Genomic DNA, 19965 nt, shown 5'->3' on the forward strand with positions numbered 1-19965 from the left:
CATAGCGCCCCGCCGGGCCAACGTCCCACACCGGGGCGGGGCTCCCGCGGCGGCCGCTTTCAAACCGCGGCATCGAATCGGTACTTTATACCAGCACTAAACCAAGTATTTCCATTTGCTATGCGCACGGCCAGAAAATTGTATTATTACAACTGAATAGATTGGTATGTACTTTCTCCGACTTTTTTTTTCTTTTTGTAGTTCTCGGTTTCCCAGGGTTACAGCCGGCGTTACACGTTTTTTTAACGTACGTTCGTCATTTAACTGTAACTAAAATCGGGTAAAAGATAGGATACAATGTAAGGACGACCGCAAGCGAGAAATGAATTAAAAGGCAGGACCCCGTGAAAGCCTTTCAGTTTCTGTGTATAGTTGGTGTTGGTGGAATGGCAACTCCATGTAACTGAATGCATATCTATTCCCAGTATAGCAGCATTGCGATCTGCTTTTTAGAGATCAACGTGAAATAGTGCTAGTTCCCAGATTGTAGGTGGACGGTATGGTGATCTTGTCAGCCGTATACCATCCGGAAGACCGTTCAATGATTTTCACATGGCGGCAGATGTGTAATCAATCCTGTGGCCCACCTCAGTATGCACTTTGTTCACATTACTTTGTAGGATTCGGTATGCGGGTTTGCCTGTGACCGTCTGCATTTGCCTGCAGCGGACAGTAGTTTCCACTTTGAAAAGCAGGCCCCCCAACGTGGATACATGTCTCAGCAAGGCAAGTACTGAGGAAACTACACCAATGGAGCTGATGATAACTTAAGCCCGCAGAGGAAATGTTGAGGCACCGTGAGTGCATGACCTGTTGCACAACAGAAATGTAATCAATGACAAATCATGTAAAAATGAATTAGAGGTGAGTAAGCTCAGGGATCCTCCATGCAAACCTAAAAGGTCTTTTTTATGCACACACTGTGGAATTAACATGTAAAATCATGTTTCCACTCATTTCCACTCGACACAACCAAATATTAAACATATTTGCCCAATGCAAGTTAAAAAAATTCATTTTTTACAAAGATGAACCAAGATTATTGCAAATGTTTTTTTTATTGTTAATAATACGACTGATTAAACCAACTACCTACGACTCAATAAAATGATCACGTTTTGTATTTTGTTTGATTTAATAATTGGGCCAAAAAGCAGAGTGCCACCTTACCTTTGCAAGTATGACTATATTGCAACAGTTGTAGTTGAATGATTAAAGAGTGAAAAATAATGAAGCGTTACCGACATTCTCTTGCCTGTGGGGACAATTGCGTGGAATCACAGTCGTTATGATTTTATCATCACCACACATTTTGTTTATGAAGTCTTTTTCCTCGCCGTCTCGCCCTTGTAGGGTATGTCTGAGCGTGTTTATGGTGCCCTCTAGTGGTATGTCTGGAACCGTTTTTTTTTAACTAATTAGTGGAGGTAATGAACAAAAAACAGCGGAAGGGAAATATAATTAGTTCATTTAAAATGATCCTTCACATCACCTATAAATCACAATATCATAGTAATAATTATGATATTTACACTAATCTTGACATAGTTAAACATTGTAACAGAATCAGATGATCTGCATGTCCAGTATGCATGTATCTGGTATCCATTCTAAATGTATCCATTATTTCTTACTCAAACTGATCAAATGGCATCATCTTTGTCGGGTATGAAGATCACCCAATTTGTGTCATAGAAATTTCAGTTTTTGTAACTATTATGTTACATGCTAAGGTATGCAAATTCCATCAGATGTTTTCTGCTGTTTTAAAGGGCTTCTCTTGTGCTCTGCTTTGTGTTGAACTTCATGACTAGAAAGCTAGTGGAAAACACTGTATACCTTGGTACTAACAAACCAGCCTATCTCCTTCTTTTTCGTATTTTCGAAGCTTGTAAAGCCAGGTGATACTGTAAGCTATAATGGACTTTCATTTTAAGGATATCCATATTTGATAACCAGCTTCATTGAAATTATAAACAAACATTTATTTGAGCGAGCAGCAGAGTCTGACTGAACGGCGTTCTGTGACAACCTTTCTGCATTACTAATGGTCCACAAAGCTAAGTAGTAAGCATTATATTTGGATAACGTTTCCCTTGCGACCTATCCAGTTTCGTATAATCAGCTACTTGTTAGAGAAATTTGGATAGCCACTACCATGACGCACACAACCGGTGCAGTTCTGGTTGCTGATGATTATGATGACAATTGATTTTTTTTTTCTCTATGACAATAAATAAGATGATAAGGTCACAGATGGATTTTGCTGTGAGATCGTTAGTCATTTTGGTTAAAAGCAGCAGCTGGAAAACACAAAAACGGCAGCAGTCAGTTCTTCTCTGACGGGTATAGCTGAGTGATTATTGCCATGTGTGGTGCATGGACCCAGACTGCGACCCTGGGTCACTCTACCCTCTTGTGACATCACGCGTGTGCCAGAGCCTTGGGAGACATTCTTCAGATGCCACTTGCTCTGCTGGCTGTAACGTCCTGGACCTGACAGAGCGGACAGCTGATCCATAGCAGCCTTAATCAAATTCTCTGTTAAATATCTCAAGCACTGAGTGTTTTTCCTCCTAAAGAATGAAAGGATCAAGGACTGTTTTATATGTTCAAAGACAAGTTCATGCTCACTTTAGAATATTCTCGAATCCTCTTCCCTTCAAAATGCCAGGAACGGCCCAGTAATCACAACCACATATAGTGCCAGTTATTGTCTTATTGGAGATCATGCTTCCCATAGTGCTAAGCTTGTTTTCTTTCCTGTGTGCAGCTATAGGTAATAATAATAATAATACAATTTATTTATAGTGCCTTTCAAAACACTCAAGGACCCCATACAATTACATTAATCAACAGTCATAATATAAAATAAATTAAAATAAAATACAAGTTTGAATTAATATATTATAGAGAATAAGCAAGCTTAAAAAAAGTAGGTTTGGGGAAGACCCTAGAGAAAAGGCAATCCACTGGGAAGGACGACTACCACCATCAGCTTGCTGGTTTGTGTCGAATAGAACTGGAGGAAGTTTACTCAGATGGAACAAAACAAGTGAAACTGGTCCTTTTTATCTTGCAGGTTTAACTTGTGTGAAGTGAAGCCATTTCGCTTGTTAATTAGGTGGTTTTGTATTTGGTTTAGTGTCACATAGATGCTTGCCATGTTTTTCCTGTAACATGTAATCCGTCATTCTGCCAAATTCCCAAATACTTATCTTGGTAATGATCGGGGGGGGGGGGGGGGTGAAACTTTTTGTTAGTCAGTTTTAGCTGTTGTGACTTTAGTTGGAAATATGTTTGGAATCATTAATGCCGTCAATGCAATTTCATGGCAGACGGTAATACAAACATCTGTGTCTGTCTGCACAGGTGTCCCATGTTTTTTTACCCATTTGCTTCCCTTTTTTTGTTTTTAAAAGCTTTATTAGGAAGCCTACATATGATCAAAACAATATTGCAACTGACGACTTGAATTATGATTTTCAGTTGACAGGAAGCCTGTCTGGGAAGTTTTGTTGACGTTGGTGTGGCCTTTTTATGGACCCAGGGGCTGAGGTCTGTTCTGCTGTGTGTAGGTGTGGTCTGTGTGGGGGGCGAGGTCTTGATTTTTCTTATGGCTTATGTACGACAGATAAGTCGTTCTCACAGGAAGTTGTGAGAAAGAAAATTGCATCATTTCCTGTCATGACACTGGAGAACCTGATCATAAATGTGAAGAAGCACCATTCACTGAGGTTTTTTTTGTGTGTGTCATGAAATAACCCCTTATCCGTAACTTTGATACTCCTTGAGGTAGATCAGCTTATACTAAGGATCTTTTTCATTCCGATGAAAAATATTCTTTGCCTCATTCTGTCCGTCCCACTTAGAGATTATTCCTAGTTGCCATTTGTTTTATTAAACAGAGTCGAACCTTTCTTTTGCTCAAATGGTGGCCGAGAGTTGCATCTTGAACATGGGCAGGCCTTTTATGTTTGCAGGCCATGGTAAGGCAAGGCAAGTTTGTTTATATAGTGCAATAGAGACGCAAGGCAATTGAAAAATACTTTACAAAAGTAGAAGGACACATTTAAATAAAAAAAAATGTAAATCACAATTAAAAGACAAAAAAGCCTAAAAGCCAAACAAATAAATAGCTAACTAAAAATTCACATTGTAGTGACAGTGTATGATTGAACTGATATAATTTATTGAAAAGCTGCAGCAGACAGTAACGTTTTAAGCCCTGATTATAATGAGCTGACTGTGTTAGCAGACTGCAGGTCTTCAGGAAGCTTGTTCCACAAAAGCTGCCTCATGCTTGGTCATGATTCTGGGAACACTGAGTAAATTTTTCCAGATGACTTCAGGGATCTGGATGCTTCATAATGATCAAGGAAATCAGAAAAGTATTTGGGCCGGAGACCATTTAGTATATTGTACACAAGTAGTAATACTTAAAAATCAGTCTTATAATGCACAGGAAGGCAGTGCAGTGATTTAAGGACCGGTGTAATATGCTCTACTTCCTTGGTGTTAGTGAAGACTCTGCTGGCAGCATTCTGGATGAGCTGCAGCTGTCTGACTGATTTATTACCAAGACCTGTGAAGACACCATTTCAATAGTCTAGGCTGCTAAAAACAAATGCATGAACAAGCTTTTCTGTATCTTGTTTAGACAGAAATCCTTTAATTCTTGCTGTCTTTTTAAGGTGGTGGTAGGTTGATTTTGTAATTGTCTTTATGTGGCTGTTGAAATTAAGGTCAGAGTCCAGAATTACACAAAGATTTCTGGCTTGATTTGTAGGTTTTGTCATCATGGATTCAAGGTGAGCAATGACTTTCAGTCTTTCAGGTTTTTTCTGTGTTCAATTGTAGAAAATTCTGGCACATACATGTGATTTAATTTGTCAAATGCATATATTCAGTAACTCTGAGGGACTATAGTCACATAGTGAAACTGTAGTGCATAGTTGTGTGTCATCTGCGTAATTATGGTGAGATGCTATAATGTTCCATAATCTGAACGAGGGGGAGCATGTAGATGTTGAACAGAAGAGACCCAAGAATGGACTCTTGAGGAAAAGCCACATGTGATTTTTATTTACCCAGATTCATTTAATTATCTTTTGACACAAAGTAGTCCCTATCTTGTAAATTTGATTCAAAACAATTTAACACGGTGCCAGAAATTTCCACCTACTTTTCTAGTCTGTCTAGCAGTATCTTATGGTCAACCATGTGAAACACAGCAATGAGATCCAGTAATACCAAAACTGAGGTCTTTGATTCATCACTGCTTAGACGAATGTCATTGACCATAATAAGTGCAGTCTTGGTGCTTTGGTGTGGTCAAACTCAATAGTAGAAAACATTAATTGTTTTTGCATCATGAAAGAACTATGTTGCTGAAAAACAACCTTTCCGATGATCTTTTGTATAAAGGTAGGTTTGATGTAGGCCTGTAGTTACTTATTACTGAGGCATGTAGGCTGGACTTTCTAAAAAGAGGTTTGATAATTGTGGTCTTCAGGGCCCTTGGAAAAGGCCTGACTGAAAACTTTTGCAGGTATATAGTTAAAAAACAGAGTGTTGAGGCAGCAGGCAGTAGGACTAAGGTGTTGAACAATTTCTGTCAAGGTTGCATGGTCTAGGAGTTGAAAATGTGCCAAGTCAACTAAAGTTCTGACATTGGGATTTTGCTACAGACTGAAGGGTAGAAAGTCTCCCAGTACTTTTTATCTTGTCATTTCATCAATCAGCCTTTTCCCCCAAATCATTATAGTGCTTGTTTTCTATTGTATTATTCAGTTATTAAATACAAAATTATTTATTTTGAAAGCAGATTTGATTACCGTTTCTCTACTAATGCCAGTTGAATGTTATTTTGCCACCAGGTGGCGACAGTGAGGCATTTAGCAAAAAATAAATTAGCATAAGCTTTTAATATATTATTGTCATAATGATTAATTTGGGGAGGTGCTGTGACTCAGTGAGTGGTTGAAATTGCATTGATTTAAATTTAAATTTATAGCTTAATACAAATGTATTTTTTATTTCTTTTTGCTATTTAATATCTTTTGTCAGACTTTGACCCCAGTGGTCAGCGACAAAGAGGCGAAGTCTCTCTGCAAATCCCATGAACTGTGCTGAGAACCTGAATCCCCCGGACCAAACAGCAGCAGACGTCAGCACGACTGAAATGGGCACCCTTCTCAGGTTCGTCCTTTCAGCTAAAAGCTTGCCGAGTTCTGTGATAACCTGGCAAAGGAAAGTGGACCAGAGGAATGTTGGAGGACGGGGCCGACGAGCAAGCTCTCCCGCTTCATCACTGTGTTCAGGCACATCGGCGAGATGGATGTTTCTAGAAGGTATGCCAACTGCTGCTTCGGCGTGAGGGCTGAAGGGGTGACTAACTGGAAATCTAAACATGGTGGTAGTCCCCCGGGGTGAATTCAGGCCCTGTAATTTGAATGTTTTGCCTTGTTAGCCACATGTAGTAGCCAACAGAAACAGAGTAATAGCTGCCTCTGTGAGCAGCATTTGATGAGGTGAATTTGATTGACGGGAAAATCCACTACTGAAAGTAAGCTTACATTTTCACAGTATTGAAATGTATATGCCTCATTAAGATGGTTTTTAAAAAATTTTTAAGGGAACAAAAGCAGTTCCATTTGGAAGCCATCTTGGTGTCATTAAGCTACCTACTCATCCTCAGTTAATTAAGGAAAGGAACTAGCTAAGATGCTAATGCATGGTTTTCTTCATCTATGGACTCAGAACTGAGCTTGTGGGAGTTTTACTTACACAAAAGTTTTCTGAGGGCAGAATGAAAAAAATGACTTGTTCAGAGTGATAACCAATCAGAATGTAGAGAAGGTGGGCTCAAACAACTAAAGTCATCTAGTTGTTTGGGCCCATCTCCACTACAATCTGATTGGTTATTTCTCTGAACCAATCATTTATTCATTCTGCCCTCAGAACACTTTTGTGTATGTACCCGATCATTGTGCCCTATACACTGCCCGGCATCTGCTTCAGGTCCCCCACCATGATGAGTGGTTAGAGGGTGGGTGGGTGTGAATAAAATGATCACTGTATCTGCTGCTACTCTTGCTAGTATTAATTATGGTCTAAATGATGCCTCATGAACCATTTGCTGTATTTTTTGAGCCCTCTAGAACAGTGGTTCTCAAACTGGGGGCCGCGGCCCCCTGGGGGGCCACCAGATGGCGCTAGGGGGGCCGCATCGAAATTGTAGAATCTAAAAAAAAAAATTACCTGTATGTAAATCAGGCTTGTCAACCTATGTAAAATATAATGTATTTAAAAAAAATAATAATAGAAGTATAAAAAAAATGTAAATATAAATTTTACGTAGCACACAACGCTGCTATGGACATCCTAAATTAATGTTCAGTATTCAGTACATGTTGCACTTTTCAGACAATGTTACTTTTACTGTCAAAACTGTTTTAATACAGTGTTATATTTTGTGAAATGTAAATTTAACAAACCAGAGAAATAAAGACTACAAACAGAATCTAAAATCTAAAATTAAGTAAAATTGTAAGTTTGAGGATGTTTTTGTCGCGTCGGCAGGCAGGCGAGCCGGGAAGCAGGCGAGATCAGCCGGAGATACGGGTAAACGAGTTTTAATTGTAACGAAAGGAGACACAGGCATGGACATTAACAGACAATACAATGACGGATCTGACGAGACGTTCTCAGACGCGGACTAAATGCACAAGACTAGCCAGAAATAACAGGACACAGGTGATCACAATCAGGACTTGACACGAGGTAATGAGGGGGCGTAGCACACACGAGGATCGTACGGAGCTGGGCGTGACAGTTTTCCGTCATGATTTTTTTTTTGAGGAGGGGGGCCACAAAAGGATTCACCCTACACAAGGGGGCCTCCTGCTGAAAAAGTTTGAGAACCACTGCTCTAGAACACAGGTGTCAGACTCCAGTCCTGGGGGGCCGGAGCCCTGCACATTTTTGGGTTTCCCCTCGTTTAACACACCTGATTCAACTTCTTGTGATAATTACCACATAGCTGTTGAGCTGAATCATTTGTGGTGGAACAGGGAAAGAACTAAGCTACACAGGGCTGCGGCCCCCCAGGACTGCAGTTTGACACCCCTGCTCTAGATGGTGCTTTCGGTTTGCTTTGGGGCATGCTTTGTGTCATTTTTTTAAACCAAGAGCACCATCTAGTGGGGTAAAAAAAACAGCAAATGGTTCATGAATTGTCCATTTTGTCCATCACTGGCTAGCACTATCTGAGCAGGCATCGAGTTCATATACCAAGGCAGAACCATCCAAACTTTATCTCCTGGCTTTATTCTTATGCATGGAAGAGACATTTGACTCCAGGCAGATGCCATCTGTTTCTGCTGGTCCCTCGTCATACAGCTGATAAAAGAATCATTACGTTCATGACCCAAAACAGATTTCTGGCTCCCAAATTAAAGCCTTAGTTATATGTTGATTTATATCTGCATGTGTGTGTCCATGTGTGAGCATGTCCATCAGAACATGTCTGTCTGTGTGACACTATGTACAGCACTGTGCAAAAATCTTAGGCAGGAAATGTTCAAAGCAACTTCTCTGGATAGAAAATGTATATTCGCTCAAAACACAGTTTAACATTAGGACATATGCAAATTAACAGTAACTCGATAAAAAACAAACAGGAATTTCTGTCGTTCTCCAAAAAGTTACTGATATCTAGCTGGATGGCTAGATGAACACCGCTTTAGTTCCCAAACCTCTCTTCAGCGGCACCTCAGCCGTTCCATGAATTCGTTACATTTCTTCACCGACTCTCTTAATTAATAAATGTAATTAGTTTAAAAAGTCAATGAGGTATTGATCAGCTATTTAAGGTACGCTAATGGCCGAGTCAGAAAATGCAAGTGAATTAAGTGAATTAGTTAGTCCGTGACGTACTGATTAGCCATATGAGGTGGGGTTAGGGGGCAAGTCAAAAAATACATGGCTTTATCGGACGGTCGCTGCAAATACTGGGGTGATTTTCTGAGAGGTTTTTAATTGGCTAAGCTGACACACTTTGACAGACAAAATATCATAGTTTTTTTTCACCAACTTGAAGATCATTTAAATGTCAATTTCTTTGACCTTTGAACACTACTGTGTAGGTACTTGCATACGTGTGTATGTGAGTGCGTATCTTGTATGTCTAGACGGGGACGGGTTTCCATAGTAACGGCCTTCGTGGTAGCCACTTGTCTGCAGGTCCACCTCACACAGATCCACACCTTCACCTCCTCCACCCACCAGGAGCTGGAGAACAGCTTGCAGATGGTGAGTCTGTCACTGTGACAGCAGGGGCTCTCCTGGGGCATCTGTGGCTAGAGGGGGTTGTGGGGTAAATGGGACCTTTAGCTGACAGCCATTTGCTGCAGTCAGGTGACCGGTCTTTGATTACTTCAGAGCAGCGTTTATTAATGCCGTTTGACACGCAGTAAGACACAAACAGTCCACCTCTTGCAGTGCCATGGAAACTGTAATTCTGAATGTATGAAAGCACCACACCCACCCCCCCGCCCCAGCTCTCCTCCTGCAGAGTAACAGGCCACTGCAGTCCAGAAGCTTCACCGTTACACTGTTTCTACAGTAAACGCTCGATCTGTAGCGGCTGCCGGTATGGATGCTGGTCTGACATCTGCGACAGACTCCGCAGGATTCCAGCTGATCTACAGCAGGACTTCAGCTTAGGAAGCCAATCTGGCTGCACATCCTCTGCACAGCTATGTGGGTGGCGGCCGCTGCTATGAGCCAGCTGTCGCCAGGTCCTGTCGAGCAACCATGGGGGCGGAGCCTTCATGACATGTGACCCCCCCGAGGCCACGCCCACTTCAGCAATCCTCTTGACTGCTCCTGGTACATTATCCTGACCAGCCAGCTGAGCTGAGCAGGCCATTTTAGGTATACGTGTCTGGTGTAGAAAGCATGTATCGATGTGTTTACAGTACCAGATTAGTTAAACATGGTCAGGCTAACAAGCAGCAAAATGTGTTTGTTTACATGATTAGCGTAACGCGCTGACGTTTCTTAAACGCTGAGCTAGAGCATATATGGACTGTGTACCTGCTGGTGCATCATCAATAGGTATAACTAGAATTTTGTTAACCTCTGTTAACTATTTGTATGTTAACAAATAGGTCAGTGCTGAAACTCGGGTCTGGTCCTCAAGGCCCAGAGGTTGGAGAAGTGTCTTCTAAGTATATAAATGTGAATGCTACCTACCTGCAGGCGAAATGAGCCTGTGACCAAGACAGTTTAATAGTCATTCAACGGGAGACAGTAAGAGGGGGGGGCGCATTTAGAAATGGTGGCCATGACGGGCTTCGCAGATCAGTGGAAGGAAAAAAAGAAAAGATGGACGTTTCAGTGTCAGCATGAGGGAGATCGAGCCAAGTGGACCTCAGGTCGCGGTGAAGAGAAAGAAGGGCTGGGCGATGGCAAAAAAAATAATATGAGATATTGTGCTTCAAAAACATCGGGATAAGCGATAATACTGAGTCATTCAACATTCGACACGCACACACACACACACACACACACACACACGCGCGTGCATATGGCACTGAAGGAGGCGTTGCAGATTAGCGGCGTCGATCATCATTTTTTTAGGCTGTGTGGATAACAATCGATTGCTACAGTTTAAAAACATTGCGGACTGTCTAAAATGATCTAAAGAAGTGGTTCTCAAACTTATGGTAAGCGCTAGAAAATAATAAAATAATTTAAGAATAATAGCGATGCGTGTTGGGTTGATTTGTTTAAACCAGGACACTCACAGTGTTTTGTCTGCTCACACCTTTGTCTGCTGCTGTCCATTTCTACATTAAATACAACGTTTTTTCTTTAATGAGTAAATATATATTGTCTAATTGTAATCTATTATAAATTCTATTATAAACCCTAATATGTCTGAAGGTGTACCCCCATTAGCTATGAAAACATTACTATACGTATTATAATAAATTATGAACAACCTTTTAAATGAATGACTATGGACAACATAACACTGACATTTCTCACCTAATTTCCATGTGCATTTCTCCTCCCTTCCTGCTACCTGCAGAAGTCCCTGCTGTCCCTCAATGAAATGCTTTAAACTCATGATAAGCATGATCATTTAAAGTTATTTGTCTGGTTTTTGTTAGTTTTTGTTTGTTTGTTTGTATTTTTGCATTTGGTTAATACAAAACTGTGCTACTTTGTATTTTCATGGTTTTCCAGTGCTGCTCTTCCTTCATGTTTAACTGAAATTTTGAATGGACACAAAACATGAGTGATGGAGAACGGGGAGGGGCTGGGGGGGTATTCCACAAAGCAGTCTTTTTTTCATTAGCTGGATAACTTAAGCCAAATATAAGAATTGTCCTGTATCTGTCTGTGTCTGTCTGTCTATGTGTGTGTCTGTGTGTTTGTGTGTGTGTATGTGTGTGTGTGTCTGTGTGTATGTCTGTGTGTTTGTGTGTGTATCTGTGTGTGTATGTGTGTTTGTGTGTGTATCTGTGTGTATGTATGTGTGTGTGTCTATCTGTGTGTTTACATCAGAAACGTAGACTGGAAGGCTGAACTGTTGTCTTGCTTTGTGTGCAGCCCCCTTCCCTTACGAAGGTGGTCATCACTGGTTAGTCACTGTCAGATATTGACACCAGGTTACTGATAATATTGTCATATCGCCCAGCCCTAAGCGATAGCAAGGTGGGGATTCTGCGAGAGGAAACACAAGTCGAGCACAGGTGAGGTGAACAAAGACACTTGTCACATGACCTTTCCCCATCCTAAGACCGTCTATAGTGCCCCAATCAAGGTCGGGTCTACCTTTTCAGTGACCCTGGGCAAAGCTTTCCCCGGGGGGGTGGAGGGTCTACCAAGAAAACTGATAATCATTTCACTTCACAGCACAGGTAATTCAGGGGCACTAAGCAACTGCCTATTCTGCCTATAACAAGAGCCAGCTTTGCCTCCAATCATAACATCTCAAATTGTGATTTTATCCTCTGTCATTCATTTTGAAATGGAATGCAGTGGTCACTGAGAGATGACATCATCATGCTGGATGACGCCCTGATTTGGTCCACCAACTGGCTTGTTACAATTACACCTAAATTTAATTAAACGTATACAATTGAAACAATTGTGAAATGAATGACAGAGGAAGAGCTAGGTGCCATTTGACAGCAGCTCCGTATATTAGCTGAGGCGGTGCCTTTGCCGGTGGAGTTTTAACACTGTGTAGAAGCCGTCGGACTGGGGGGGGGGGGGAGCTTTTCCAGCTGGTGGCTGGGAATCATTTCAGGAATGTTCCAGAAGCCTTTTTATTGCAGCACGTCTTGGGGTGGAGAGGGTGTCAGCCTGGTCACGTGGAGGTCGGCGCTCACGTTTAACGTACGTGAATGTCTGGAGGCGGATCTGCTTGGACACTCGTTTGCCGAGTCACCGAGACAATGTCACAACCAAAATTACGCACTCAGCCTGTGAAAAGGAACTTACAGGCTGTTCCGTTGGTGGTTCAGCCACAGTGTTACAGACTTTAGATGGTAGTTCATTTGCAAAAATCACTCCGTGATTGTATTCTGTTTTATACACGTTAAAAAAACATGGTATTACACAAGTGGCCAAGACTGAGGAAACACATCTAATTTTAACTTTATGCTTTAAAAATTACTACACGAATATTGGCAGTAATGTTTATAAACAATAAAAGAATGTTACAAATATCATACTGGAGTAACTGGATAAAGTTCTGCAATCTCTAAAAATTGGAAGCGTTGCCACAATTTTGGCCACTAATGTATGTAGTTCGAATTTAACACACCCGTAAGGTTAGTCTGGGGGGATCGAGACTTCATTTATTCTCTCTAAATTGGACCATTTTTTCTTCACATTGAGGTTGTGTGTTAAGGAGAAAATCTCCCCTCAATCGTCCTGTTTCCGAGCTGTTACTGCAAAAACAACCGCATGTTAAAAAGGCATGTTGTGAATTTGCAGAGGTGCAGCCATTTGTATAAGAAGGATCAGCAGAAGATTGTGCAAACAGTAAGCGCTGTCTCTGACTAACTTCGCAGGCTGAATGGGTGTTTTTCCCCTGGGCAAGATTTTTGTTTTGTGTGGCTGCAGCCCTGATGTTCCTGGACAAACTGCTCATGCATCTCCGTCCCGATCGCAGGTCATTGGCCGCCCAGAAGCCTGATTCAGCCCCAGCACTGACGTGATAAAGAAGGCGTTTATTAACGTTTGAGACAAAGCAGAGGCCAGCAGCGGGACATTGCCCTCCCGACCAGCCCTACAGCTAGACCGAGATTTTCTGCTTCTTACAGCATTACCAGTGACAGGCCAAGCGCGTCCCAGCCATTGAATGTAGCTACCCGAGTGAATGAAGAATTTAAACTCTTACACTGAAAAGAAACGGACGGTAATGTGATTTTGGACATGCATCTATTACCTTTATCTTTTCTATTCATTTTTTATGCATCGAAATAAGAAAACATATGAAATAAGCCTACTACAGTTTTATTGTTTTTGTCCTTATTAGTTTTCTTTTAAAAACGCTCTTGTTTGTCAAGACCATCGATATTTTCAGAGATTTTTCCTAAAATGTAAACGTATTATTGATACTGTTTTTTTTATGACACGATGTCCAGTTTACTGGAAATGTACCTTTAAGACTATGACGTGACCTTTGAATCCACTGATATATTGTTCTATAGACACAAACTAATATCACCCTAAGATCCGCACAAGATCCGTGTGGGACGCCAGTTCTTACATCATGAACAATTTAGATATGAAAACTGACCTAGCCTTGCACCCAGAGTATGAGGAGAAGACCCATGAAACATGACGAGACCATGCGAACTCTAAACTTGTGGAGACGGGAATCGGAGTCTAGCGTCAGCGGCGCGAGGCGGCAGAGCGACCTACCGCCCATCCTGGAGAATGAAGCCTTAAATATATGCTACTCCCAAGATCACCACTAGGTGGCAAGCATTATCCTGTCAATATAGGGATTATAGCTTGTATTTAATGTTGTGATTTAAGACAGTTCGTTTGCTTTACGTCATATTTTACACGTTTATTGGAGTTTCTGTGTAAGATCATTAAAAAATTGTTGAATAGGTTTTGATTATTTTGACTCGTGCCTTTGAATCTATACCGTTGTTTGTAAAGCACCTTCCCTTTGTATGTGTATATATACGTATATATATACGTATATATATATATATATATATATATCATGGTTGTGACAGCAAGTCGTGCTGCGGCTAGGAACTAGTCATGTGACCAAAACGCTACAGGCTGACCACACAACCGGGCTGCGAGAAAAAAGCAAACAAAAACAGAACGACTCATAAAATGTCAACCGCAGATGACACATCGAGTGATGCTTTTCGGCTAAGCAGAAATTCAATTACCGTCTCGTTAAGCATATTAGCTATTCTGCCAGCAGTCTGTTAGCTGTTAGGCGGGGGTTCCTGAACCACTGGTCCTGGCCCGGGGGCCGGCTGCCAGTGGGCTCGGTTGGGCCGCAGAGCCATGGCAGGGAAGGACAGTTCGCCACAGGGATGCCAGCCCAATTGCTGCCTGGGAAAATTTCCCGGTTGGTGAAATTTGGCGAGGGGGCCTCCTCTTCTTCCCCCCCCCCAAGTCACCCACATGGTATATAATGAATAACTGGGCCTTGTGCTTGGACAAGTGGATAAACCCCGTGGTGAACGACATCCTGTAGGAACGGATATGGATGCTCTACCAACTGGTCCAGATTGACCAGTGAGGAGGTCCTGAGCCTCGTGCCGCTGGTCTGCGTCTTACCCAGCCCATGCCATCAGAAGTAGCTGCCCCCCAAGACTGCAAACCCCGCAGTGGCTCTACTGATGGCCCGACAGCTTTTGGACCGAGAGCCGTGGAATGAGGAATGACAGCTCGGTAAAATTGATGCCGCTAACCCAGAGAGAGCTCGTCTGAGTGTGCGTCCTCATCAGAGTTCTGGGTTGGCTTATGTTCCGGCAGGCAGCTTTGTAGGATATTACTCGGGAGATGAGATTTAGGGGCCCACGATGCCCTCTGAGTGGGATGTCATTACCGAAGCAGCCGCCAAGGAACTCAAGCCAGACGCTAACCCATTGCTTCCTAATCCGGTCCCTGAGACAGTCCATGTTTTGTCTCCCTCCCAGCTCCCGGTATAGGAAGCTGCACTCTCAGAAAAAAGGGCACCAATTTGTACCTTTGCTTGTCACCGAGGCTGTACCCTCAAGAGTCTGCCAGTTGTGCCCTAGCAGAGTCCAAATGGACTCTGAAGAGCATCCCAAAAGGTACAAACAACATTAATATACCCTCAATGGTACAGAAATGTTCCTCATATAGTCCATTTCTGTACCTTAAAGGTTACAATTACCTATAGCTAAAGGTACAATTGGCAGACCCTTGAGGGTACAGCCCCAGTGACAAGGAAAGGTACAAATCCATACTCTTTTTCTCTGACAGTGTGAGAGGGAGCAAAAATGTGGACCAAGGACCATGTTGGGAAGCACTGCCCTAACTAATCATGCATCCATTATCCATACCGCTTTATCCATCTGGGTCGCGGGGAAGCTGGACCGCGTTAACTAATCATCCCTTTTAATTTCGCATTTTACACGATTCCTCAGGAATGAAAGAAAAAAAAACAGAGAAACTGTGGAACCAGAAGCAGAAACCACAGTAATAACTACCATCGTCAGGTCCTTGCTGTGCCCTGAGAAATTCTCAAGCAGCATTTAATTAAGGTACATTTACTGGAGGACTGGATATAATGTATGCCATGTCTTCCTCAAATGTTCTTCTCCAAAGAAGGAATTGCCATTTACAAAGTCCATAAAAGGAAAAAAAAAATCAGAAATATTTTTAAAAGTAGCCCCGTCATTGTTATGTTTAATTTCCTGTGTCGTTCCCTCTCCATAGAAAGTGTCCCTGGGGAGTGACGGATACATTTGGAGCTTTTGTGTGCATCTTGATTAACTCTTCATGTCTGATGAATCGTTTACATCATCGTGGTGTGTCTCACGTGCCTGTGTCATTGATGGAGAACATCCACCCAACAATCCGGGCGCCGACTGAATATCTGGAAGTTCGGGAATTTTCCCGATGTCCCGGTCTAACGTGGGCCAATCTGTCCTATCCCAAGGCCGCCATAATATGATATAACCTATATGATCGCAAAATATACCAAGGGGGACCACTCCCCCCTCCCCGGTCGGCAGCACGTGACGGCAAATTCCCTGGCTGATTTTGCAGCCAGTCCGCCGCTGCAAGCGACCTGTCATTTTCACTGAAGGAGGGAATCGATGGAATTTATACATTAATGTGCCAAAACGTGTACTGCCTGCTTTGATTGAATCTGAGTATCTGAAGATCTCCAAATCACATTTTATCTGACTCGTGTTCAGCTGAGCTTACATCAAACCATTCTGAACGTTTAAGGTTACTGTGTAATACTTACAGCTGAGAATTACAATAACTGAGCGCAGATGAGCAGTAAAGGCGGACAATTTCGTTCACGTTCGTTTGTTTACACGTGATTTACCGCACAGACACCGATCTATGTATGACAGTAAGGCAGCGCCTGGGGACCTGGGCTATAACAGGATTGATTCTGCATTCATTCCTTTTAACGCGATTCCTGATCTTAATTGATCGGTGGGTATGCATGCATATGAATAAGACGGCGATCTACATCTCAAATCAGGTTAGAATCGGGCACCGTGGAAAAAGCACGGACGTGCAGCATAGTCATGGGAGGAGAGTTGAACAGAAAAGGCTAGATGATTTGCATTAAACTCCACATTTGAACTTGATGAAAAAGAATGCTTATATTAGACCGTCATCCACTTAAAGGGACTTGCTATTTTTGATTCCTAGTTCCCACCCTCCTCTCCGATTCACCACCTAACCTCATGCTACAGTTAACTGAAAATAACTTTTAATTATATATTTTGTTATACACCCGGCTAGTGATACGAAAACCTCACACATATCAGCTGCTGTACTGATTTTGGCTAGTGTCTTTTTATAAAAGCGGAACAGCAGCGGACACATCCTTCCGGCAGGTCGCGGTGCCGGTGCAGATTTTATTAATTGTCAGTCATGATTTTCGCCTGTTAGCGTCTGAGGAGACCCCTTCACCCTCCCCCCCCCCGCCCCTTCCCTCCTCCATCCCCACCCCACCCCCGCTCTGGAGCTCAGCGGCTCAGGCTCGCCTTCCCTCTCCGAGCTGAAGTTGCGGAGCTCCGACTCCCCCAGTCAGACCTCGTGGTGTCCAGAGCTGGGGAGGCGCTTTCTCCACACTCAATGGCGTGCAGTCTCCGGAAAAATACACACTGGATCTGACTCCCAGAAAAAGAAACTTAAACAGGTGGTCAGAACACGTCTCCAAACCGTCCACGATGTGGAAAGATGAAGCATCTTGGTGTTGTATTTTCTTCTCGGAGTACAGTCCTGGAGCAGGAAATTAATGGCAGTCGGGGCTGTAAAAAGTAACACGGCACCTTAATTTTTTGCCTTTGGATTTGGGGAAAAATACATCGGAGATTTTAAGTATGAAAGTGACAGTTTGTTTTGGGAGGACCAGGGTGGTGGTCCCGTGTGGAGATGGAAATATTAAAGTGCACTGTCTTATTCAGCAAGCCGTCATGAGATACAAAAAGGCGATTGCAAAGGTAAGATGTGTTTATAATGTATTGCTCTGTTGTTGCTTGCAGATATTCAGATACAGTGTTGCAATCCTAAGACCGGTGCGGCTGGCAATATGGCGCTTTTTAGGAGAAAGCAAAAAAAGAGACAGCCGAAGGGGTGATCCCACACTACAGCCTCCTCTTAATCAAATATCTGAGATGGCTGAAGGTTACGGTGATGTTGCTGCTACTTTTCTGGGTCTTTTCTTGAAATATGCACGCGTTTTTTGGCTTTACTCTAGTGTTTCTCTCTTTTTACCACTAGCCGTGATTGCGGCAGTACCCGGCTGTAAGCCCGCAAAAACTTAATAAGGGACAGATTTCACCCCTGTCCCGTTTAGGGCGGACAGCAAATGGATCTGAGGGTTTAACCCCGGATTTCTTTACTTTAATGAAAGCAATCTTAATCGGTACACTTAGGTTTCATGACTGCTAATCAGCGTAGTTGCGTGTATCCGATGCGATCATCATAAACTGGCTTTATTCACACAACTCAGTAGTGAGTTTATAAAATTCTAGTCCGTGCATGCTTTAAAAAAAACTTTCACAAATTTCAAAGCTTTGACGTGTTTTTATTCCAGAAATTTTGTAAAAGTGGCTTATGGAACTAAGCGTACGCATCTTATCACATGAACCGTAAACCGCACAATGAAAGGAAATGTGTGATATTCCACAGCTGGGAATTAGCGATACTTTAGTAGGATGTGTGTACAGTATATGAAGGAATGAAGCTTAATTCAGCTGCAGGCTTCAGCGCATGTCAGGGCCAGGGAGGAAAAACACAGAATGGCACTTTCTCTCTCTTTTTAACAGGGCTGTTGTCTGGCCCTGATGAGTTTCTGAGTCCGTAATAAGCGGCCCTTTCTCCAGCATAGACTTATGATGACGTTAAAAAGGGCAAGGTTCATGGTGATACACAGGATGCTCCTGCTGGAGCCTGACATCCATGCGATTAAGGTAATGATCGTATTCAGGCAGAACACAGCTGCGTGCTTTCTGCATGAAAGACTGACGTTCCCTTAAAGCATGTTAAAATACGTAAATGTGTTGGTTTATGTGACAGCACGATAAACGTCGTAAATAGATTGCGGTGACAGTCTAAGCGAAGTAGCTCTTGCATTAAAAAAAATGTAAATAATATTGATTTAAATCGTTTGACACGCAAGGTACGTTTAGCTTATCAGTGTGTACTTCACGGTGAATTGTTTTTTAATAGTCGTTCCTATGGCTGCTATTCCCAGTGGTGCCTGCAGAAAATTTGGATTGGGGTGGCCGTTAGGGGCCAGTCATATTTAGAAAATAAAATAATCCATATTTCCTTTTCATTGCCTTGAGGCAGGGTAGTATCAAGTGGGTTGACATATTTACTAGGGTGGCCATAGTCACCCTTGGCCACCCCATACACGCCCCTAGCTGTTTCCAACTGTCATAGAGTCCATTCTGATATTTTTAAATAGCGACTTAATGAGCCTCAACCGGCCAGCTACTGATTCCCAAACAATCCGCTTTTAGATGCTGTGATCGCTTGTGCGGACGTCAGAGACTTTATTCCCCCGTACTTCTGATTGCCCTTTTATATTGAAATAGTTAAAGCAGGGCCCCTCAGAGGGGGACAGGATTTATACATTTTAATTAGTACCAGAGTCACATTTCAAAGACCAGGTGTGGTGACTTACAGTAGTTTACTGCGGTGAGCCGTAGCATGTGAATTCTAGCGGAAACCGGGGAGCACTGTGCCCCCCCAAAAAAGCACCCCCAATTCACGTGGAAAATTGTCTAGTTTTTCCTTCAGTGAATTCCTAAGGAATTACTTGGAAGGGAAAAAAATGCTTCAAAACTTGACAGACGTTATGGTCTCCTTTGCTATGTAGTGGAGAGCATCAATAAATCTGTAACCGCTGAACCATTCGGGTTATTGGGCAAAATCCAACAACAAAAAAGAGCTTAATCCAGCAATACCCTTTGCGTTTAATGTGACATTTCATGAGAGTGGTCTTATTTTAAAACCGGATCTCGCTCCCTTTTGTTCTGTCAGGACACATGAGCTCACATCTACGGTGAAATCCATTTTTCAGCGAAGCCTGGGCACATACTACATTCACGTGCTGTTATGAGTTACAGATGCCGTTTTGTCCTGGATCAGCAGAAGCCGAGGGCTGTTTCTCTGTTCATTGGCCGCTTCCCAAAAGGGGCGGTCTTTAGGGAGTGACAGAAATGCTACATTGTA

General features: G+C 42.5%; 1 protein-coding gene and 1 long non-coding RNA gene across 10 annotated transcripts in view; both read left to right on the forward strand.

Moving 5' to 3' along the window:
• Positions 1 to 28: 28 nt before the first annotated feature.
• Positions 29 to 14118, forward strand: LOC111840230 (uncharacterized). Of its 6 annotated transcripts, none has more exons than XR_011989983.1 (5): positions 29 to 164; positions 621 to 726; positions 6070 to 6353; positions 9195 to 9315; positions 9564 to 11242. It is a non-coding gene; the product is annotated as an uncharacterized lncRNA (long non-coding RNA). The 6 variants fall into 6 exon arrangements; XR_011989985.1 differs by having other exon boundaries at positions 9629 to 11242; XR_011989981.1 differs by having other exon boundaries at positions 9233 to 9315.
• Positions 14119 to 17213: 3095 nt separating this feature from the next.
• Positions 17214 to 19965, forward strand: part of LOC111840222 (partitioning defective 3 homolog) — a 163369-nt gene continuing 160617 nt past the window's right edge. For all 4 annotated transcript variants that reach the window (XM_072710866.1, XM_072710867.1, XM_072710870.1 and 1 more), the window contains exon 1: positions 17214 to 17723. In XM_072710866.1, the coding sequence (XP_072566967.1) occupies positions 17604 to 17723 (120 nt within the window). In that variant the 5' untranslated portion in view covers positions 17214 to 17603. The remainder of the gene's footprint in view (positions 17724 to 19965) is intronic.

Source organism: Paramormyrops kingsleyae, chromosome 4 (genome assembly GCF_048594095.1).
Source record: "Paramormyrops kingsleyae isolate MSU_618 chromosome 4, PKINGS_0.4, whole genome shotgun sequence".
NCBI classification, from domain to species: Eukaryota; Metazoa; Chordata; class Actinopteri; order Osteoglossiformes; family Mormyridae; genus Paramormyrops; species Paramormyrops kingsleyae.